This window comes from Misgurnus anguillicaudatus, chromosome 19 (genome assembly GCF_027580225.2).
Source record: "Misgurnus anguillicaudatus chromosome 19, ASM2758022v2, whole genome shotgun sequence".
In the NCBI taxonomy this organism is placed as follows: domain Eukaryota; kingdom Metazoa; phylum Chordata; class Actinopteri; order Cypriniformes; family Cobitidae; genus Misgurnus; species Misgurnus anguillicaudatus.
Window position 1 is genome coordinate 35,249,570 of NC_073355.2, and position 22,832 is coordinate 35,272,401.

Sequence of the window (22,832 nt, forward strand, 5' to 3'; positions counted from 1 at the left end):
TAGCAAAAACCTGTACTTTCAAGAAAATAATGCCGCTTTTGTGCAGTTGTTATTGATATCAAAGTTGCACTCAGCACTTGCATTTTAAAAGTTCAAGAGGGAAAAAGTAACTTTTGGATAACTAACAACAATCTTTCTGGTGACATAGAGAAGTTAGGTTTGTTCGGCTATTCCACTTCCTTCTTTGGGTGTTGCAGTTTTTTTACAGTTTCCTTCCAAAAGAAGATGTTTGTTGTATCATACAATACCTTTCAGTAAACCTTTAAAAAATATTTTAAAAAATTTAAAATTAAAAAATGAGATTATTTGTGGATCCAATGTGTGATTTTAATTTTTGAATTTGAAGGATAAATTCGATTACTCTTTATTTCATAATAAAATTTACTAATCATTTATTAAAACATTTACAGCTAGGATGTTAGACAAATATTTACTAAAACACACACATATAATATTTTACAGTCAAACAGTGACATTACATTTAATCAACAGTTGATATTGCTGGTTTGAAATTGACATTAACTGACGTAAACTTCAACCAATCGCCTTGAAACATCAGTGACATTAGCCAATAGGAGTACAGCGAACATAACGGAAACGCCCGAAATCGCACGAGGCTCTCTGAACGGTATTTACGCCTTCATAAACTGCGCACAACGGGTGGCGCTGGAAGTTTTTACTTGAAATTTTCTTTTACAAGTCTTGTTCAACATTAGTTGATCTAAACGACCAGACCATGAATCGCTTTCTTCTGCTCGCATTTTTATGCTGGCAGCTATATGCGGACAGCAACGCAATAATCAGGTAAATGCGTCATTTATCTTATTATCTATGTAAAACGTGTTTTAGTTAACTTAACACCGCAAATGTTTATGTCTGTATTCGTGAACAGTCAAAATATCAAATCATCTTATGTATTCTACATGCACTTCCATAACAGACTTTATCCCTTCGCATCATATTCAACCAAACTGTTTTTTAATAAACAAAACCATAATATCATGTCTGTTCTCCAAAGTAACCAAAGAAATGTACTGAATGCATCTTTAAGAGCTTGTATTGAACAGGTAATGATATGTGAATAATAATATTTGAAACTGTCGCTGTTATTTGCAAAAGCTTGATAACTTATTCAGGAAGTTGAGCTGCCATGACTAACAAGTGTTGCTACGATTCGGTTAGCAGAAGTGTGAACTACTGTGGTTTCTGTGTGTCAATGTGTGACTTACAACGCTGAAAGGTGAATGTTTATTTCCAGCGTTAAAGTTTACTCGCTCGCAGCGCACAAAGAGTTTGAGTAAAGTAGTTCCGGCTGCAAATTATCATTGGACGGCACCTGCAGCGCATTTCAGCCTTGTATATTAATACACCAGGTGCTGATATTACTTCAAATGTGTTCTGTTTATTTTTGTTTTGTCAGAAAATGTATGTAGATGTTCTTGCTGTATCAAACTCTGTTTATGGATTTGAATAAGCAATACACATTTGTTACTACAAGAATATTATTGAGGAGTCCTTGTGGCAGGGCCAGTGGGTAACACCCTAGCAACAGCCTAGCAACTGCATAGAACCGTGTTTGAAACCAGTCCTCACATGAAACAGTACTGTAGTTAGTATACTTTAGTATTTACTACAATAAACTTTGACACAACTCTTAAATACAATATGGCGTTTTTGAACCATACCATAGTAAATATTAAAGTATACTACAGTATTTACTACAGATGATCAGTTTACTGTAGCTAATACAGTACTACAAAAAAACTATAGTATAAATTAACAGAATGACGTAATTACTGTTATAAATAAGACATTTAATAACAGTATGGACTAGTTTTGGATGGATGGATGTGCTTTATGGAATTTAAAAATGGGGCACTATCCAGTGCCATTATAATACTAATAAAAGCCAGCCCAGGATATTGTCTAAAGGGATAGTTCGGCCAAAAATAAAAATTACTTCATGATTTATTCACCCTGAAGCCACCCATATTACGTATGTCCATAACTTTTTATACAAACACATAATCAGATATATTTTTTTAAATGTCCTAGCTAGCTCCAATCTTTATTATAAATGAATGTGCAGCCATCCTTCGCAAAGTAATGGACACGGCTCGGATGGATAAATAAAGGCCTTTAAAGGGTAATTGATGCGATTTTGTAAGAGACTAGCTGACTAGCTTCCGATAACGCCGCTATCTTACCGTGGGTTTACACCAGCCCCGTTTGAGCGGTCAAAATCGCACCTACCGCCCCTGGTTGAACAGTTTGAGTGTACTCGTTTCATTCGCGGTTGAAATTCTATTCATCGAGACATTCACGCGGCATTCAAGCTCCTGATTGGTTAACGCGGCACGTTTTTCCGCCAGAGTTTACATTTTTCAACTGGCACGTTTGCCACGGCAACGCTCAATTCGTGCCATTTGCGCGAACTAGATGCGCGAATGAGGTGGAATCGTGTGTACAGTGCCGCGCTAAACGCCTCATTGGCGCCGCGAGGCCTCCAGAGGCGCGTCAACGCGTCTTCACATTGCTTGATGCCTCTACCGCGTAAACGCAGCATTACTACTCCGCATTCAGGAGAGTATCAGCATAGTGTGCACACTTTTTGTAGTGACGTATGACGAATACAGAGCGTTGTTTTGCTCCCTGCCCTGTGCCTCCGCCCACCGCATTTGAAAAGTGGGTACACTACGCTGATATGCGGCGGAGTCTAAGATGTCGACATTACCTGAAGCTAGTTATTTTAGTTTATAAGCTTTTAAATATGGTTATTTCCATCAGAAGGCCTTTGTTTTTTCCCTGGAGCCGTTTTGGATTACTTTTGTAAAGGATAAATGCAGATTTTGGGACTTGAAGAAGGTGGACCCCATATCCGATCAGATTTTTTTTTAAAGCCCTTGAAGCCCTTTTTTTGCACATATACTGTAAAATAAAGGCATGAACTTACTATAACCATTATTTTTAGAGGATAATATTTCCTATTGAATTATTTACATTTTTTTAGATTATCATTATCAAAAATTATCATTACCGCAACATGATATTACATTAAATATATGCATTTACAAACTCATGTTTCGGTAATGAGAACTAAAAAGTTGTCTAGGTACTATGACAAACAAAATTTCAACTTTTATCCAGAGAGAAAAAATAAGAACTGCTTACCTGGTAGGGAGTGTCACAGTCAATTATGTCCCTTCTAACATTTTTTTTTTATGTTAGTTCCTTGAGGGCTTAAACAATGATTGAAAATTGTTGTGGAGGATGAGTAAATTTTACTTGGACACATTTATATTCCTTATTATTATTATTATTATTATTATCTTTACATTTACCAATGATCACCAAATAGCACATGTTTCTTTACTGTAAATGTTTAAAGTATAACATGCACTAAAGCTTTTTATTTTTTAGATTTTTTAATTATAAATATTTCCATGTCAAAGAACCCAAATCCCGTCATGGACACGTTGCGGTAATGAAAATTTTCCCCTTAAATGTAAAAAAGCAACAAAATTGGTTTGTATGATGTCATTTGAAATCATGTGCAAAATGGTATACTAAGAGATGTTTAACTGTATGCTTCTTATTTTGATACTCTTACTTTGCATTTACTTTTTTTATCAAAATGTTTCATGACACCTCATAAGTCTAATTTTGCCAGCCCAGAATATTGTTTAATATCCCTCCAATTGTGTTTGGCTGAAAGTACACCTAGGCTTGAGGGTGAGAAAAATATGGACTATTCCTTTAACTGCTGCTAGCAAAACAAGGTCGTGGATTTGATAATCAAAACGCATTCCTTGTTAGTTGTAAAATTGTCAGCCAAATGTGTTCATGTAAATGTTCTCAGGTTTACTGTTACATGTTAGCTCACATGGCTGACCGCGGTATTAATCTCTGTTTTTTTTAGAATCCCTCTATATAAAACTCGCACTGTGCGGCGCATGCTGGCAGACAATGGAAAGACTATTGAAGAGCTCAAGTCTATGGCAAAGTTATCTGAAAATACGGCCTACAATAAACCAGTAACAGCAACACACGCCCCACACACAACTCCAATACCAAGACCTGTGGAAAAACTCACCAACTTCATGGATGTAAGTGTGCTTTGTTGGAACGTAATAAGGAAGACACATGTGATCGGGGTTTTCAAAATCTTAATAACTTGTCTTTTTCTATCAAGGCCCAATATTTTGGAGTGATCAGTATTGGCACCCCTCCTCAGGACTTTACGGTCCTCTTTGACACTGGATCATCCAACCTCTGGGTTCCATCTATTCATTGCTCCTTTCTGGACATAGCGTGCTGTAAGTGAAAAGGTTTTGTTTTTTTAAAGATAACATAAAAATATTTTCTTCTGTGCCAGATTAATATGAGTGTTTTTTTGGGTTTTAGGGTTTCATCATCGCTACGACTCAAAGAAGTCAAGCACGTATGTTAAGAACGGAACCGATTTCTCAATCCGGTACGGCACAGGGAGTTTGTCCGGCTTTGTCAGTCAGGATACAGTCGCTGTGAGTAAAGACACTAAACCTCCATCAACAACAAATGATGGAGCACAACAACACAGTTTATTCAAAACTTAGTAAACATAAAATCACAATCGACCAGGGTTGTTGTCTGTAGTTGGCAGGGTTAAAGGTGCCTGACCAGCAGTTTGCCGAGGCGGTTAAGCAGCCTGGGATTGTGTTTGCTGTGGCACGCTTCGATGGAGTGCTGGGCATGGGATACCCCGCCATTTCTGTAGACGGCATCACACCATGGTTTGACAGTGCTATGGCTGCCAAAATCCTGCCCCAGAATGTCTTCTCTTTTTACATCAACAGGTAAAAATAAAGTAAACATTGTATTGCAAAGTCTTACTCAATGTTTATATGATTTCAGAGGATTATCTAAAGTCATCGTTTCCTCAAAAAGCTGAGTGTTTATTAACCTCTTATTAAACTGAAAGCAGAAGTGAATCATAAGTTTAGGAATGTGACCTTAACTGATAACTCATGACTCGCATTACTGCTTGTATAACAGTTTCTATTTTTGCAAAATGTACTGTGCATATTATGGCCGATTCTTCACACTGTTGTCCTGTCTGTATAAACCACTTTCATTCGATTTGTGACGATGTGTGTGTTATGTATAGGGACCCTGTAGGTGAGGTTGGAGGCGAGTTGATGCTGGGAGGTTTTGACCAGCAGTATTTTGATGGTGATCTGCATTTCGTCAATGTCACCCGGAAAGCCTACTGGCAGATTGAGATGGATAAGTATGTGCCTACTATAAAAGTTTGTCATTTATCAGTGAAATGCAATTAAAGGCAGGGTGCATGATCTCTGAAAGCCAATGTTGACATTAGAAATCACCTAAACAAACACGCCCCTACCCCAATAGAATCTGGACCTTCTTTTGATGGACCCGCCCCACACATACGCAACCCAGGCAACGATGTCAGTTAGTAGATACTAGGGATGGGACGGTATGAAAATTTCATATCATGATTATAGTGACCAAAGTTATCACGGTTATCAATATTATCATGGTTTTGTTAAAATGAGATGGAAATGTTCAAAAAGAACTGATACACACACTGAAAACATTGAAAAAGTTTTATTTTTGAAAATGACAATTTAATATTTCATGACTCTGAAATTATTTCTGTGGTATAAAAAAATCTGTCTAAGTTTACCGTGAATGAATTAACGAAATATGAATAGCCTACTATGTTCTGCATAGAAAAATTTACGAAAAACAAAATACTCTCAATTTATTTGGGTTTTTATTCCCCCCATGCTCACTTGTCTCCATTTCCCGGTTTTTAAGAATTAAGGAGGTGTAGTAGAACCTATTCATTAAACTTGTGACTTTAATTTATTGCGCCATGTGTAATTGCGCATGGAGAGGCATTTGCACTTCATTGCATCTTTTGAAGGCCCAGCTGTAGTACTCACGGTTCGACACTGCAATACATTATCCCTTAAATGCCTTGTGCCAAAAACATGTGAAACTGATTCTGGCTGGACAGGATTTACAGCAATATTTTAAAATCACGGTAATCAAACACGGTTGTAATGATAATTAATTTTTAAACGATAATACTAATCATCAGGACATTTTATCATTGTTAATCGTAAAACCGGTATTTGTCCCATCCCTGGTAGACACGCCCCTTACTGCTGATTGGCTACAAGTGTGTTTTGGTAGTTGGCCTGACTCTCAAAGCGTTTTTCAGATATCGTGCGCTCCTCCTTTAAACTTTTTATATCAAATAGACTAGACAGAATAGACAGAAAAACGCGATTATGCAGTTGCATGATTCAACGCATAATCAGCCAAAGTCTGCATATTTATGCAGGGACCGCATTTTTTCAAATACGCCACACTTTCGCAGCATAAATTGCAGATTTCTGTGCGCAAAATTTGCGGGGCTTGCATGATTTCATAATCCCCGCATTTTCGTAGCAAAAGTCACATATATATTAGCAGAAAGTTATTACATTTAGCATTTACTGAACGTAAGCGCAGTCATGTCCCTTGTTGCCATGGGAATGTTATAAAGTGATGTGATTATGTGACGTGAACATCATTGAAAAGCTGCAAAGCTGCAAACAGTTTTTGCAAGCAAGGTCCCGCAGTTTTTGCAATAAAATTGCATAAATATCCCGCATATTCCATCGCATTTTTTAAGAAAACAACGTGTCGCAAGATCAAGGATTTTTGCCCGCAACAATCACAAAAAAACTTCTGGAAGGACTGGCAACCAGAGTTATGGTTTAGCTCTTTGACACAGAGATTTAAACACAGATCAACATGAGTAATGTCGGCAAACTGGACTGAAGCAGAGATCAGGGAGGTCGTCACTATCTGCCCTGAAACTGAGATCATTCACTAGGATGACAGAAAAGCTCATCACACACTCCTTATGATCTTTTCATAAACTAAAATGCGTGGTTTCTTCAGAGAGAAACTTTGGACTCTGTGGGAAAGGACTTTTAAAACACCACGTGTCTTCATAGGATCTTTACGGTATGTGTGTGAATGCACCTACAGATTTCAGAAAGTCACTGGCAGTGTGAATTAACCAAAAATGGAACGATCCCGGACAAATCCCAGACGCATTTTCCGTGTATTTTCCGTAATCTCTGTGTGAAAAGGGCTTAACAGATACTGATCTATTATGTAGGGTTCACACCAGACGCGGTAGAGGTGGCAAGTGCGAGTGATTTACATGTTAAGTCAATGCAAAGACGCGTTAGGCATCCTGCGGCGCGTTAACCAATCAGGTTTTGTTTAACTGTAACCCAAATAATAATTTTTCTCCAAATGTTATCTCACAATTGTTTGCAATAGTTTTAATCTGATTGTCAATCCCTACAGAGTTCAGGTCGGCAGTACACTTACCTTGTGCAAAGGTGGTTGCCAGGCCATTGTTGACACAGGAACGTCCTTGATCACAGGACCATATCAGGAGGTGCGCGCGCTGCAGAAAGCCATCGGAGCTTTGCCACTGCTTATGGGAGAGGTGAGGACATTTTAAATAAAACTGTCAAAGATATTTTATTTGTAAGAGTAACTAAACTGCTGGTCAGAGCCTGACTCCACCCACTGGCAATATTTGAAAAATGCAAGAAAGTGGGCAGACCCCAACGGAGATAGAGGGGACGAACTGAGCGCGTACCAAGGGTGTGGTAAGATCGTAACAAGGGCGTGGTGAGCTTGAACCTGCTTACGTCACGCTGAACCACTTATGTCACGTAGTACCCGAGGGGCAACCTTCCGATCTCTATGTTAAAGCCAAGACGGAAGTGCCTTAAGGGGGTCGCACACCGGAAGCGCAGCTCAGCATCGCACAGCACCGCGTATAAGACAACTCCAAGGTATCGTACACCGGAAGTGCACATTAAATAGCGCGAGCTTAGTCAGATAGCGTCTACTTCAAAATGCAAAATATGTTAGCACCTGTCGGCGCCAGTGTGCGGATAATCATAGAAAACAATGTGTTTGATTTTTTAGAAGGGCGCGGCGCTGCGCTTCCGGTGTGCGACCCCCTTTAAACTGCAATTCATCGACTGGCCCCTTGAGGCAGGCTCCTAAAGGGGGTCAATTCCCATAGACTTCCATGTTAAAATGCCCAACTTTACAGTAGAAAATAATGTTTAAAGCCTGGTACAAAAAGTGTTTTTGGTCTATATAGCTAATTTTGCCCTTCATGACAACTGTGAGGGGGATGAAATTTTTTGTAACTCACCCGTTTACATTATAGTAAGCCTTAAACTTCTGCATAATTAAGGGCGTGGCCACTTGAGTGAGGGGTGAACACCCACTGCTGTCACTAGAATCAAGCTGAGTGGGCGTGGTTTGAGCAACCAGCCGCCTTAGCTTCACCCATGTCCCGCCTCTTCACCTAATTTTCGCTTATCTGGGAGTGATTCGCGGTGACGTGTGGCCAAGATGGCGACGGCAGGCAAAGTCTACTTTAAGCTTTATAAACGATCCTCATAGACCTAGGTGGGTGACGTCACGGACAATACGTTCATATTTTTTTACAGTCTATGGTAGTACCGCAACATCCAATAGGAAAATTCAACTGCAGTAGCCACCGTTCAACCTGAAGAGGGCAGCACTCAAATATCAGAAAATAACAAATCAATGAACAGCACTAATAAAGCATCATTCTTACAAATCATTAACTTAAAAAAGTTGGTTTAGGGTTTAGTTACTCTTTAATGTCAACGAATGTTTCCTTTTGTTTAAAAAAATCTATAAATGGTTTAATTGTAAACATGCATATTGGATGCATTTCCTTCTACAGTACTGGATTGACTGTAAAAGGATTCCATCACTTCCCGTTATATCCATCAGTCTGGGTGGGAAGATGTTCAACCTCACCGGAGAAGACTATGTTATGAAGGTATTGTACATCATCCTTTCATGGAGCTGTAGAAATCGTACAGAAGAATGTAGTTTTCCATCTGTAAACTCATAAATTGTCATAATGTCTCTTTTTCTGTTGCCTTTTGTTATAAACATTGATTTGAGTAATTTTATCAGTCCCATTTCCATGTGTTCCCAGGTGACTCATATGGGATTTAGTGTTTGCCTGTCCGGTTTTATGGCTATGGATATCCCGCCACCTGCCGGGCCTCTGTGGATTCTGGGAGATGTTTTCATCGGCCGTTATTACAGTGTGTTCGATAGGGATGCTGACCGCGTCGGGTTTGCTCGTGCTAAGTGAAGTCAGTGAATTGTATGTCTGGATATAATGGCCAGCTGTTAGGAGTTAACACTTGGGTTAAAGCTGGTAAATTCATTCCTTTTTTTAAGTAAGCAAGCGATGAGAAATGAACAAATGTGGTAGCGCTTTATAGTAAGCTAATATGAAATAACATTGAACAATATGTTTGCATCATTTATTGATTTTGGCTGCTGTTAAAGGGATAGTTCACCCAAATATGACTAACTTATCCTCAAGTTGTTTTGCTGAACACAAAGGAAGATATTTGTAATCAAGCAGGAAACAGGAAGTGGTCACAAACTTTGTGGTCACAAACATTGCTCAAAATATCTTTGTTTGGCAGAACAAATAAATGTATACAGGTTTGGAACAACTTGAGGGTAAGTAAATCATTTTTAACCCTTTAATCTATACATTTTTTAATTTTTAAAATAAATCATGCTTGTTAATAGTATATAATTTATAACCTTATTGTAAAGTGTTACCACATGCTTTAATAGAAACTACATATATTCCAAAGAATGAAACCCAAAGCCATACTGAGGTTTCGGCTTGCTTCCATATTTTGGTTGAAGCCTTACAATTTGTTTTTATTTTGCACTGAATTGCAATTTATAATGGTGTTGTAAAAAAGCATAGTTGTTATTTTATACTTATGCTATTAATTATTTTGTAATGTAATAAAAAGGGTTTAAATTCAATTTTGTAAGACAAACCAATGGTAAATGTTTAGTATTCGGGTTACGCAAGTCTCTGTTTTGAGTTCAAAGCTTTGTATGTGTGATTTCTGGTAATGTTGATAATAGTATAATACTTTGTTTTCATGATGTATTAATGGTGTTTTTTGTTACTAGACAATTTGTAGGAATCTGATCATAAGCACATGAATGATTTTTAACATTTACCAATAATCAAATAATGTAACTAGGATTTAAAGTAAAAAAAACAAGTATTACTTTAAAGTTTTTTTGTAGTTTGTTGCTGTTGTGCATGTATATCAGATTTATGGATGAGGATTTAGTTTTGGAAGTTTTGTTTTTTCCTTTAAAATAGTGTCTCTTTCTTCTTAAATACAGTGAACTCCATTTTGTCATTTCATATAAGATACAATGATGTGTGCACCAGTAGCAAATCACAGAGCAGCATGATAAACTGTGTATCCATTCAAGATACTCAAAGGCGCATGCATATAAATGATATCACCATAATCCAGTACTGACAAAAAGGTATTTTCCACCACATGTTTCCGGGCAGCAAAGGAAAAGCGTTTTTTCTTGGTCTCAATTTTTTTTTAAAAGGCTAGGTACTAAAGTTCAGCTTTTCATCAAGCCAAATACTGAGATATTTATATGAAGCAACCCTTTGAAGCTCTACACCATTTAAGGTTTTAATCATATTATCGTTAAAATGTGGTCTGGACCGTGTAAAAAGCATATATTTAGTTTGTTTTGCAAAATTAATTTTAAATCATCAAGAGTAATTAAATAAAAACATCCCAAAATTGATCCTTAAAGCAACACTAAAGAGTTTTTGCTCTTTGCTCCCCCTACAGGTTAGAAGCGTAATTGTCCATTACCACTGTCGTAAATACTGCAGCATAGCTGGCTCTGATTGGATTGTAGGTCTGCCTGCCGTAAAGCAAGTTTTTGTAGTTTTCACTTGAACTACAGGGTCGCGACCCGACGGTTGGAAACTTCTTTAGTGCGGTTTTGGCCGATAGAGGGCTGCAAAGCGAATGTGAAAGTGCCGTTCACCCTGTTTGGCGTGGATGAACGACTGAAACGTTTTTGGAAACGTTATTTTATGGTAAAAAAAACTCTTGGTGTTGGTTTAAGGAACATCTGTCTTCATTTCTAAAGGAGCAGAAATGAAGAGTTTCGTAGCAAAACGAGATAACAACCGTTTTTTAATTGTTCAGAAATCTCGTTTTTTGGTTGTGCATTCCAATTAATTTTTATTTAATTGCAGTTGGTTTGTTTTGATTTAAAACCTTCATAACTTAAAAAATACAGCTAAGTAGCACCATAAAACAAAATAATAACATAATAAACATGTTTTGACAAAAATATATATTTATCTATATTTTAAGTTTTTCTTCGAATAAAATGAAAACGAATGAATAAATACATGAACATTTAACTTTGCCAGTTTTAAGACATGGGACAGTCTTGCGCACTTACTTCCTGCCGCATGCACGAGCTCTCAAGTGACCAAGACCACAAGTGTGGGTATTTTGTAAGTTGGCTAAACATTTTTGTAAAAATACAAAATGTTGTCATTTACTCACCCTCATGTTGTTTTAAACCTCTCATTTTTCTAAGTATTTGTTTTTCCTACTATTGAAGTCAATGGGTATCGTCAACTGCGTCTTTAACATAATTGAGCAAAATGTTGTATTTCGTGTTCAACAGAAGAAAGAAACTCATACAGGATACAAGTTTGTAACGACATAATGGTGAGTAAATGATGACAGAATTTTTATTTTTGGGTAACCCATCCCTTTCAAAATAAGCCACAATAAATACAGTCCAGTTTCATTCCACTTTTATTTTAATTCCAATACTAGATGGAAAACAATGAATCTTTCAAAACATTTACAAATTATACAAATATCTGTTTAATAAAAATAAATCAAGAAATAATTAAACATCACATGCAAAGTACCAGACTAAGCCGAACTCAATTTCTAATTTGAATTTGGTGCTGCTCTGAATTAAATTACCATTTGCACAGTACATGTGTATCTGCTACATAACAGGTAGACACAGGTCTTCGGATTATACAAGCAAAATAAATGCTTATAAAAGTTTAATCTCCCATTAATCTTGGCATTTCATAACAGAGACCCTAATTTAAATTTTTGTTCTATCAAACAACACTCCAAGCGCTTAACATACACCATGACAAGATATATAAATATTTTCACACCTGTTTTTGGTTATGTCTATATACAATCAATAGAAAAATACTAAAATGTCTTCATCTTTCTTTACTAGATCTTTATAATAAGCTCTTACACATTTTTACATAGCAGCAGCCATGCACGCAACACCATTCAGTTCATCCAAACATTACGTTAGAATTCACTCCCACACCAAACTAGTTTTTAAACCAGTCCATCAAAACCAGTCCTTCTGGTCCCCATGAACTATCCTACATATTTAGGGAGGTCCAATTTAATTCAACAAAATATTTCGCTTCTGTTTTCAGCAGTGTGACAGTAACACTTTTCGTCCTTTTCAATTAAATTGAACACCTGTATGACCAACTAAGAAAAAAAACAATGCATGTGAATGTAAATGCTACATCAAGAAGCATTTCACAAAGTGAAATAACACTCTGTAAAAAAATCCTTGTAAAAAACTATTGACTAATCTATAAATAAAAAAATAGCTTAAAGGTGCAATGTGTACATTTTAGAAGGATCTTTAGACAGCAATGCAATATAATATAGATCAGTGGTTCTCAAACTTTTTCAGCGTGCGGCCCCCTTTGTGTACGGTGCATTCCTTTGCGGCCCCTCAAAGAAAATTTACGACAAATGTAACATTTTAATTAAACAAAACATATTAAATGTACAAAGTAGTGCTTTTGGTTAAGAGCCTTATTTTTTTAGGTTTAATTACACAGAATTCATGATAAATTAATGTATTTTAAAAATGTCATAAAACTAGGGCCCCCCTGGCACCATCTCGCGGCCCCCAGTTTGAGAACCACTGATATAGATAACTGTGTATTTAGTGGTATATAAAGACCTTACAAAATTAACTGTATTGTTTTTATCTACACACAGCGTGGGTCCTCTTACATGGAAGCCGCCATTTTGTGCCATCATGTTTGTACAGTTTGTCACTACATTAGCCGTTTCTCAATGTCAAGGAAGGATCCTCGGAAGGATGCTACGTCATCGACGTCCGTCGAAGGACTGTTCCAATGTCGAGGATCCTCGGAATTTCAGCCAAGGACTGAGTCCTTGGTTTGAGAAATATCCCATATACAGGAGAGTAGGGATGCACAGATATGGAAATTTTGGCCGCAACACGTGTCATCTTTGTGCTATGTCACAGAAAGCACCAATCAATACTCCACATGGCCAGCAATGAGCAAGTGAAATGGTTCAACAAACCAAAATAATCCATCATTTATCGGCTTTCATAATTTTGCTATCAGACCGATAACCGATAATATTAAAAATAAGCAGTTATTGGCCGATAACGATATGTCGGGCGATACATCGTGCATCCCTACAGGAAAGGATGCATACGTGTATCCTTCGCGCTCTTCGCTCACTGAAATCACCCACAATCCTATGCGCGCAGCACTGAAAGCACACCTTTGATTGACGCAATGACGTGCACTTGCTAGCCTGTTCCATTTACGTGTTCTCCGAATGCTTAAGAGGAGCCTCGCCTAGCCTCTGAAGGAAGTGACTTGTAAGGACTAGTCCTGCCAAGGAAGTATCCTTGACATTGAGAAACGGCCCTAGTCTTAGACGATGACATGTTTGTCCTGTGATGGCTACCATAGCTTCTCTACGTGCATCGAAAGGGAGGGTGCAATACGCAAACTCACCACTAGATGCTGCTAAAATCTACACACTGCACCTTTAATTTATTTTAACTTAATTTTTATACTTTATAGTAACTCCTCACTATTCAAGAAAGTTGAAATTAATTTTAAATTTAAATTGATTAAACTTAAAAAAATTAAGGGCAACAAATATATTTTTCAGTGTAGTAGCACTGGTCGCATTTACAAGTAACCTGTATTTTACAAGTATTTTAGTGGCGCGGACTCATAAGCTTGAAAGATGCAAATAAAGGTTAAAATAAATGATCAAAGATGACCTTTTTTATTTTATTCATATTTGTTTTCGTAGTCATGCCAATTTCAATTGGTGAAGTAAAATTATTTGAAAGCAAGGATTGGGATCAATTATTGGATGATCTACATCAAATGCTTAATTTTTCCTTTCAGAAACGTGCATTTTTTTATAAACTGCTTAGTTATAAAGATTAAATGAAGCAATCACACTCTTCAAGCTTTAGTGGTCTGATTTTTATTATTCCTCAACCATGCGCTCCTAATAATCTCAAATTGTCCCCTCAGTTGCATGTTACTCTGAAGACACCCAAAAGCAGCTGTCTTACAAGAAAACATTTTAAATTAATCTAGGAACAAATCAGAAGAAATACTGAGCCACACAACGATTTCATGTGCCACTTCATCCAGAAGATCTGGCATTATAGGTAACACGAACACAGGAAACACAAATGTGATGACAAGTCCTGAAATCTAAAATCTGATCACTACATGCACTGATCTATCAATACTTTGGTTCTGTGGCTCTAAATCAAGAGTCAAATAATAAATGATATCCGTTTGCCCATATATAATATGACCAACAGATTAAATTGTATTACCTGAAAGAAAGTGGTTATGGGAGGAGTGCCCAAACTCGGTCCTGGAGGGCCGGTGTCCTGCAGAGTTAAACCTGCCTTAACACACCTACCTGAAAGTTTCTAGCATGCCTAGGAAGACTTCAAATGGCTGCTGTAGTTTTTTTATTAGGGTTGAAGCTAAACTGCAAGACACCGGCCCTCCAGGACACACAAAAGCATGTATGTGAAAAACAAGTTATTGACCTACTAGTACAGGGTACATATGAAAACACTGCCATTTGTGTGTGGATCAAATATTTAGGTCTTCGGTGTCTAAGCGTTGAGGCCGAATAGTGGATGCATGCATGTGTGTTAAACAGTTCTCAGAAGACTCTCTGGGTCAGACAACGCACAGTACAGCGTGTACCCAAGTTCATCGATTTCCTCTTCCGTTAGTTCACACAACAGATTGACTTTGGGATTAAGGGTGCAGGGTAGCCTCCCAGCCTCTAGGTGTCCCACTAGTGCACGAAGCAGGTGCAAAAAACAGTCAGCCAGCGCTTCCTGAGACCAATTCCCTTCCTGTTCACTTAGGAGGAGGATTGCATTAGTGAGCTGACTTGCGTTTAATCGCGCCAGTGCCGGATTCAGTTTACACACGGCTTTAACCACTTTGAGACAAGCGCAACGACACCCGCCGTCTTCCTGATCGAGCGTGCGTAACTTTGCGGTCTCCGCCGCTCGAAAACTCTGTCTCCACAGGTTCTCATGGCGATCGGCGGCCAATCGGTGCGGTTTGGCGATCAGCGAAGCTCCGTCCTCCATGACAAGCAACGGGAGGAAGTCCACGTAAAGGCGACGGTCCGTTTCGTACTGCACTTCCAACGTAAGCGTTTCCGATGGGACCACGGGTCGAATCACGTAATCTAATACACTACCGATCGCGGGCCAGTTGATGGAGCCGGCGACGAGCTTCTCGAAGACTTCTAATACGCTCTTTGGGGAAAGGTATCCTCCCACCATGCAACGGTCCCAGTAGCTGCTTCCACGGGGGAAGTATTCGAGGTTTTCCCGACGGACCAGCCAGAAGCCAGGGATATTCATGATGGTGTCTTCACCGGGAACGGATGACCAGAGATTCTTCTCGAGAATCATGGGTACCATCAGCTGGGCGTGGTCTGCAGTCACCACCTAAGAGTTACATCAGATACAGTTCAGTATTTTTGCGTTTGTTTCCTGGCTGTCTACTTAAGCAGCTAGATTTAAACATCTGGGGGATGCTCTTATCCAAAGTTTCTTAAGAGACCCACTGGTGGTGCTTAGAAGAATTGAACACTAATGCTGGGTTCACACCAGACGCGTTTCGAGGCGTCTGGCTTCTCGCTTCATTTGCGCGTGAAATTCTAGTCATCGAGATTTTCACGCAGAAATTTGCATCATGGGAGGGGATTCTGCGACTCCGCTCACTTCAGGTAATAACGTCACTCCTAGAGCAAGCTCCTGATTGGTTAACGCGGCACATTTTTCCGCCAAAGTTCTAATTTTTCAACTTGCGCTTTTTCCGCGGCAACGCTCAATTCGCGCTAGATGCCTTGACGTGCGTCTGGAGGTCTTGCAGTGCGAATGAGGCATTTGGCACAGTAGACGCGATTCCACCTCATTCGCACTGCAAGACCTCGACTTAACATTAAAGAAGTAGTCCACTTTATAGATGGGGCCCATTGACTTTTTCCTACAATAGAAAAGTCAAGTCAATGGACCCCATCTTTAACTCTTTCCCCGCCAGCGTTTTTTAAAAAAAGTTGCCAGCCAGCGCCAGCATTTTTCATGATTTTCACAAAAGTTTAATGCCTTCCAGAAAATGTTCTTCTTTAAATATATAAACAAACAATATATCAGATGAAAGAACAGACCACCTTCATTAGTTCTCTTGTAATCACCTCTCAAACATGGGTAGGTTTCTTCAAAAACACCCAATTTTGTGCAAAAAGCTGAGATAATTCCATTTTTGCGAAGGACTTTTGCTAGAGATCAGATGCAGAGCGATCTTTAAAACATACACGGAGTTCTTTCTCTTTCACGTGAAGCGCTACTTCCGGGTTGTATAAGTTTCGGAAGTGCGCCACCTGGTGGATAATAGCGGTATTGCGGAAAGACGGAAAATCTTGTCATTGGCGGTGAAGCGTTTTCTCTTAATTGACGAGATATCTCGTCAATGGCGGCGAAAGAGTTAAAGTGGACTACTCCTTTAAATCACTCGAGCTTGATGCCTCTACCGCGACTGGTGTGAATGCAGCATAAGAAAAACTCACTTTTATATGTTGTCTGAACATAATTGTGTGTCGCCTGTATATGTACACACCCACCCTGTAATGACAAAAATCTGCCCACTCCTTTTTTTTAAATCCCCATAAAACCTCAACAGTCTTATGGAACAAGCTGTCGCCATTGACAGCTGATTTTTTGCTACCCTAAATGCTCTTCCCGTCTGCCCATACCTGAAGGTCGTCATAAAGACTACCGCTCAGGAACATCTCTCGTAAAGGCATGTCTGGTAGTTTGGCATGGATGAAGACCCGGAGCTCGGCGCAGATATCCAGCGCAGCACGACGGGCGACAGCTTGCTCCTCTGCGGGGATCGCCACTCGCTCGTGGAAGAAGGCCCACAGGTGTTCCTGGAGCGAGAGACGCATTCGCGCTTTCTGGAGATCAGCCTTTTCAGATCCACCTTTACCACGACCAGTCGCACGACGCAATGAATCTAAAAAAAAAATAAACATATGAAACTGAGAATTAGACTGTATATAATATTACAGTACATTTCAAGATATATACATGTTTTTTCTTAGTACATGTCTTTAGCAGAAACCGAACACACAAACACCACTTACAACACAATCCTCTACCAACTGGGCTATATCTTACAAGATTACACCTAGACTATAGATGGTTTAAGCGACAACAACATAAACAAATGGCTTTTCTACAGAAACCTACAATATGTTAGTGAATGGAGCATTTGAATACCCACTGAGAAACCAGAGCAGACACTCCATTATGTACAAGCCTGGTAATAGGGAAGCACACAAGTTAGGATAAACCAGGGATAAACAGTATACATTGTAGTCAAGCAACTATTTCTCTTAAACCAAGTCTTTGTGTCTTGTCACACACATATACACAAGGTGTATAGGTCCTAAAGTCCCTTCTTTATAATTAAATAAAAATAACCACATGGTCATTTTGCAGTCAACAGCACAGGCTGCTATGGTTGCAGTGCACCGGAGATTCATTATTACCTGGTTTAAATGAGCTGGAGGAGGTAGGGAGCGTCTGTAAAGAGCGGCTGACGTTCTGCTTCATGTCACGGCTCAGCGTTCGAGGCGACGATCCCATCCAGCTCGGCTCCTCCCAGCTTCTCCTCCCTGACGGGTCGGCTTTAGTAGGGCTCGATGGAGCGCTGAGAGCTCTGTCGTACATCTAAAACGAACCAAACTTTATTAGGCACTAATTACATACACCATATTAAAGGGATAGTTCATCCAAAAATGAAAATAATGTCATTAATGACTCGCCCTCATGTCGTTCCAAACTCATAAGACCTCCGTTCATCATTGGAAACACAGTTTAACCCTTTAACTGGCGCAGCCTTTTGTGAGTGGGCGGTTGGTGAAAAGGTGATATACACTTTTAAATTAATATAACTCTGGCATTTTTTTTTTTGGTCTAGAAGCCTAATTTTGGTTTTAATTTTGGTAATTTTTGGTTTTAAAGAAGACACTTCAATGTTTTTTAGGGAAGTGTCTGGAGGTGAAAATATAATTTTTTTTTAAAGCAGTTTACATTTATTTGTAATAAATAAAAATGCAATATAGTATAATTTTTAATACATAAAATTGTCAAAAAACTGAGGTTTGTGCTGGTTTGCTTTGAGGTTTGCGGCATACTTGTGTCACAAATGAATAAATTACAGTTACTGCATTATTATTACTGCTTAAAGGTTTTGAAATATGAAAACTACATTCTTAGACCTTTCCAACAATATATAGTTTGTCGTGATAGATTAACATTTACATAGAAAATATTGAAATAAACGTAGGCGACCCGCTCACGGGACAGCGCCAATTAACGGGTTAAGATGTTTTAGATTTAGTCCGAGAGCTTATTGACCCTTCATTGAAAATCTACGTACGGTATACTCTCCATGTCCAGAAAGGTAATAAAAAACATAATCAAAGTAGTCCATGTGACATCAGTGGGTCAGTTTGAATTTGTTGAAGCATGAAAAATACATTTTGGTCCAAAAATAACAAATTTCGACTTGTCTTCTCTTCTGGTTCTTTTGTGAAGCTAAAGTCTAAAGTCACGTTACTGCAGTGACGCAGATGACGTGTTATCTGGTGCGCCCCGCCTTTTTTTTGTGCGCCCGGGCTTCATCTACAGTCTGAGGGAGACGCACGCTGTAACTTTGAAAAAAAAAACTTCGCAAACATGTCTCAGGATAACACGTCATCCGCGTCACTGCAGTCACTTGACTTTAGTCTCGCGCGTGTGCTACACAACAGACGTGGAAGAGAAGACAATGCTGAATAAAGTCGAATTTTTGTTATTTTTCGACCAAAATGTATTTTTGATGCTTCAACACATTCTAACTGACCCACTGATGTCACATGGACTACTTTGATGATGTTTTTATTACCTTTCTGGACATGGACAGTATACTGTATGTAGATTTCCCATGAAGCGTCAACAAGCTCTCGGACTAAATCTAAAACATCTTAAACTGTGTTCTGAAGATGAATGGAGGTCTTACGAGTTTGGAACGACATGAGGGTGAGTCATTAAAGGGATACTTCACCGATTTAGCATTCAGCTTTGTATCTGTAGAAACACGGCAGTATTACTGAATGACCATGTTTCCCTCCGTCATTTCCCCCTGAGAGGAGAGATATCTGCATTTTGGTTCTGCAAAAAAGTCCTCCGATGATGTAATATGACGATTTTTGCATCATCGGAGGACTTTTTTGCAGAACCAATATGCAGATATCTCTCCTCTCAGGGGGAAATGATGGAGGGAAACATGGTCATTCAGTAATACTGCCGGGTTTCTACAGATACAAAGCTGAATGCTAAATCGGTGAAGTATCCCTTTAAAGACATTTTTTTCATTTTTAGGTGAACTATCCCTTTAATGGTGCTAGTAATGCTAGCATAGCAAGGTGTTAGCATTGCAAACATTATGGATTTAAATCCCAGGCAATGCAAATACTGACAAAATGTGGCATGAAGTCTCTCTGTATAAAAGCGTCTGCCATAGCAGCTGAATTGTTGCTTTTTTGGACTATTGGGGTAGTTTTGCGTACTTAAAGGCGGGGTGCATGATCTCTGAAAGTCAATGTTGACATCTGAAATCACCTAAACAAACACGCCCCGACCTTTTTTTGATAGACCCATCCCAGACATACGCAACCCAGGCAACGATGTCGATTAGTAGACATGCCCCTTACTCCTGATTGGCTACAAGTTTGTATTGGTACTCGGCCCGACTCTCTTTTCCAAAATGTTTTACAAAAACCACGCACCCCGCCTTTAAAGTTTGTATGTTTTCATGCTCTTAGATGATCAAGGATTAAAAAAATTACATTTATAGATTTTAGCAGATGCTTTAATCCAATGTGACATACTTTTTATCAGCTATGTATGCATTTTCTGGGATTAAAATCCTTTGTGTTGCTAACGCAATGGTCTACCGTTACAAAATGATCTACAGGACAGATCATGTTAAGCTCTTTCTGTACTTACTCTTTTGACCGCAAGTGTGGCGATCCCGAGCATGGCTGCCCCCCCAACTCCCAGTACCAGCTTTGCATTGGAGAGCACAAAATCGATCGCCGTGCCAAGCCCATTGTCATCTTTCTTTCCTTTCCGATCTCCGTTCACTCCTGCCATTAATCTTTACCCTCACTGAGAAGCAAGACATAAGATAAAAAATAAAAAAGATTTACTCATCAACCAAAGTCTCTCTATATAACAGGGGGTTGTAGGGGAGGGGTTAAAAACGAAGAGGACTTGATGACATGAGACTAAGAAGAAACTCATTTAAGAGCCAGAGCAAGTTATTATGGTAAATATATATTTTTTATTTATTAAGAAAAGAATGAACATAAGATCCAAAATGTATTTTATATAAATGCAAGGAAAGTTTCCATAAAAATCTCTCCAAGAGACTGTACCTGCAGCCGGGCAGCTCGACCGGCGATGATGAATGCAGCTCAGGTGGTCTCAACTTCTACACCAACCCCCCCAGGCCGCTACTGAGGAAGAATTGGCCTCTCTTCAGCGCGTCCTCCCTCTCTGCCGGGGCGCTGAGGGTCTGACAGCGCCTAAACTCTCGGGCCACAGCACGCCGGTAGTAGTCGCGGTCTGTGTACTGTAGATGTTGGCCTGCACGGAGCAGTGCTCGGTACAGCTGCAGCACGGCACTGCGGGACCAGCCGCCCATCAGGAGGAACGTAGAGAAGGCAGAGACAGACGTCTCACACACCTGAGAGAGAACATCACATTTTTAGGATTTTATGTAGGAAATGGCAAAAAAAAAATACTTTAGTGCCGTTTACTAGATTATATACAACTGGTAAGGACACTGGATACCAAACTTTAGGTACAGATTTGTGCAGAGTATAAAATAATATTAAGATGATGATGTCATTCAATACAAATGTTAATTATGAAAATTAGTTCTGTCAACAATCAGCATCAGCAGCTAGTTTGTACAGGGAACGTTAACATCACTTAAATAAATAAATATTACCTTAGCAAACCACATGATGACAACAGGTGGCTGTTATTCATCACATTAAAAAGTACATTATTGTTGATATAATGCTATTAAATGCAACAACACACACAATTCAGAGCTATGCATCTGTTTCATCACATAAAGATGGTGCCCCAAAAATTGTCACGTACAATACAAACACATGAAATCTGCCTAATGCAGGCAAGTTGATCACGCAATCAGTTACGTGACCCTTTGATGTCTCATGACCATCAAGGGGATATCACGACGTCATCATCATTCACTACCCACGTGTTTAAAGACAAGACGACCTGTCTTAAAATTGACATTTTAAGCTGGAAACAAATAAAATGGCATAAACTGATATTCAAACAGCTAAAATAAAATCTCCTAAAGCCACTAACGTTAAAGAAAAGGAAAGTGTTATAACGTTACATACAACCAAATGCGGCACAGCAATTAACATTTCAGCGTGTATTACAAATCATATAAAAATAAACAGCTCGAACACTAACAACATGACCAACTAACGGAGCTGTATTTAAATAAAACTATTACAAACAGAACTGCAGTCACGTTCATGCTAACAGCTAGCTAGCTTTAAATGTTATGACCTTTTGTAACTGTGCAAATATACTCTTTATCCGAAGCTCGGCTGTTACACAGGCTTCACAAACTCACATTTTATATTCAATAAACAGCTAAACTCACGTTTAAATATGTCAGAGAGAGGACTGTTTAGCTTGTCAAGGGCGGAGGCAGATTAGCCGTCAGTGCGGGAGTCGCACAATAACCGCTCCGGAAGAAGACGAATGACGGAACATTCTTCTTCTTCTTCTACTCAAGTTTAATGGCAGTTGGCAAACCAAACTTAAATGGTGCATTCCCGCCACCTACTGGATTGGAGTGTGGATAACGTTATGGTAGTAGTGACCTAAATCCTGTTAATTAAAAAAGTATCTTTTAAGTAATTAAATATTCCTTCATATACTTTAACCTGCTTTGGGCAATCACCTAATAATGCTTGCATAGACACAACGTTCATTTCCAACTCGCTTAATACTTGAAATAACTTAAATCTTTCTCTATCATAAGCCTCACATTTTAATAATACATGTTCAACTGTTTCCATATTTTCCGAGCCACATTTTTCACAATACCCAGTCTGATGTTTCCCAATTCTGAACATACTTTGATTTAATAAACAATGGCCAATGCGCATTCTTGAAATTAAAACATCCTTCTTCCTGTTTCCAATGCTTCTTCTTTCCAAACCTACTGTTCTTTGAATATTGTATAAATGTCTACCCTTATTTCCACTGTCCCACTCCTTCTGCCATTTATTCCTAATTTCCTTACCAATTATACTTTTTATCTCAGTCTTACTTAATGCAATTTTAATATCAACTTCTGAAAA

The 22,832-nt window shown here is 38.8% G+C and overlaps 3 protein-coding genes across 4 annotated transcripts; 1 reads left to right on the forward strand and 2 right to left on the reverse strand.

Annotated features, from left to right (window-relative positions):
* The first annotated feature begins 618 nt into the window (after positions 1 to 618).
* On the forward strand, positions 619 to 10,215 carry napsa (napsin A aspartic peptidase). The gene is made up of 9 exons (XM_055194635.2): positions 619 to 804; positions 3,920 to 4,106; positions 4,193 to 4,316; positions 4,405 to 4,523; positions 4,636 to 4,835; positions 5,147 to 5,269; positions 7,378 to 7,522; positions 8,813 to 8,911; positions 9,074 to 10,215. The coding sequence occupies exons 1-9, from the start codon at positions 737 to 739 to the stop codon at positions 9,233 to 9,235; spliced, it is 1,227 nt and encodes a 408-aa protein (XP_055050610.2). The 5' UTR covers positions 619 to 736; the 3' UTR covers positions 9,236 to 10,215.
* Positions 10,216 to 14,271: 4,056 nt separating this feature from the next.
* mief1 (mitochondrial elongation factor 1) lies at positions 14,272 to 20,565 on the reverse strand. Its single transcript, XM_055194634.2, has 4 exons — positions 20,419 to 20,565; positions 17,916 to 18,096; positions 17,115 to 17,377; positions 14,272 to 15,807 (listed from the first exon to the last, which is right to left on the reverse strand). The coding sequence occupies exons 1-4, from the start codon at positions 20,563 to 20,565 to the stop codon at positions 14,989 to 14,991; spliced, it is 1,410 nt and encodes a 469-aa protein (XP_055050609.2). The 3' UTR covers positions 14,272 to 14,988.
* Positions 20,566 to 20,905: 340 nt separating this feature from the next.
* Positions 20,906 to 22,243, reverse strand: LOC129436479 (mitochondrial ribosome and complex I assembly factor AltMIEF1-like). 2 transcript variants are annotated; one of them, XM_055194646.2, is made up of 2 exons: positions 22,127 to 22,243; positions 20,906 to 21,160 (listed from the first exon to the last, which is right to left on the reverse strand). In XM_055194646.2, the coding sequence occupies exon 2, from the start codon at positions 21,116 to 21,118 to the stop codon at positions 20,906 to 20,908; it is 213 nt and encodes a 70-aa protein (XP_055050621.2). In that variant the 5' UTR covers positions 21,119 to 21,160; positions 22,127 to 22,243. The 2 variants fall into 2 exon arrangements, with proteins under 2 accessions (XP_055050621.2, XP_073713663.1); XM_073857562.1 differs by having other exon boundaries at positions 22,030 to 22,138.
* Positions 22,244 to 22,832: the final 589 nt, after the last annotated feature.

Coding starts and splice junctions, on each gene's coding strand:
- napsa (XM_055194635.2), top strand. CDS start 737: ATGAATCGCTTTCTTCTGCTCGCATTTTTATGCTGGCAGCTATATGCG. Junction 4,836..5,146: donor TTCTCTTTTTACATCAACAG/GTAAAAATAAAG, acceptor TGTTATGTATAG/GGACCCTGTAGGTGAGGTTG. Junction 5,270..7,377: donor TGGCAGATTGAGATGGATAA/GTATGTGCCTAC, acceptor CAATCCCTACAG/AGTTCAGGTCGGCAGTACAC.
- LOC129436479 (XM_055194646.2), bottom strand. CDS start 21,118: ATGGGCGGCTGGTCCCGCAGTGCCGTGCTGCAGCTGTACCGAGCACTG.
- mief1 (XM_055194634.2), bottom strand. CDS start 20,565: ATGGCAGGAGTGAACGGAGATCGGAAAGGAAAGAAAGATGACAATGGG. Junction 18,097..20,418: donor CCACACTTGCGGTCAAAAGA/GTAAGTACAGAA, acceptor GGTTCGTTTTAG/ATGTACGACAGAGCTCTCAG. Junction 15,808..17,114: donor GTCTTTATGACGACCTTCAG/GTATGGGCAGAC, acceptor TGTAACTCTTAG/GTGGTGACTGCAGACCACGC.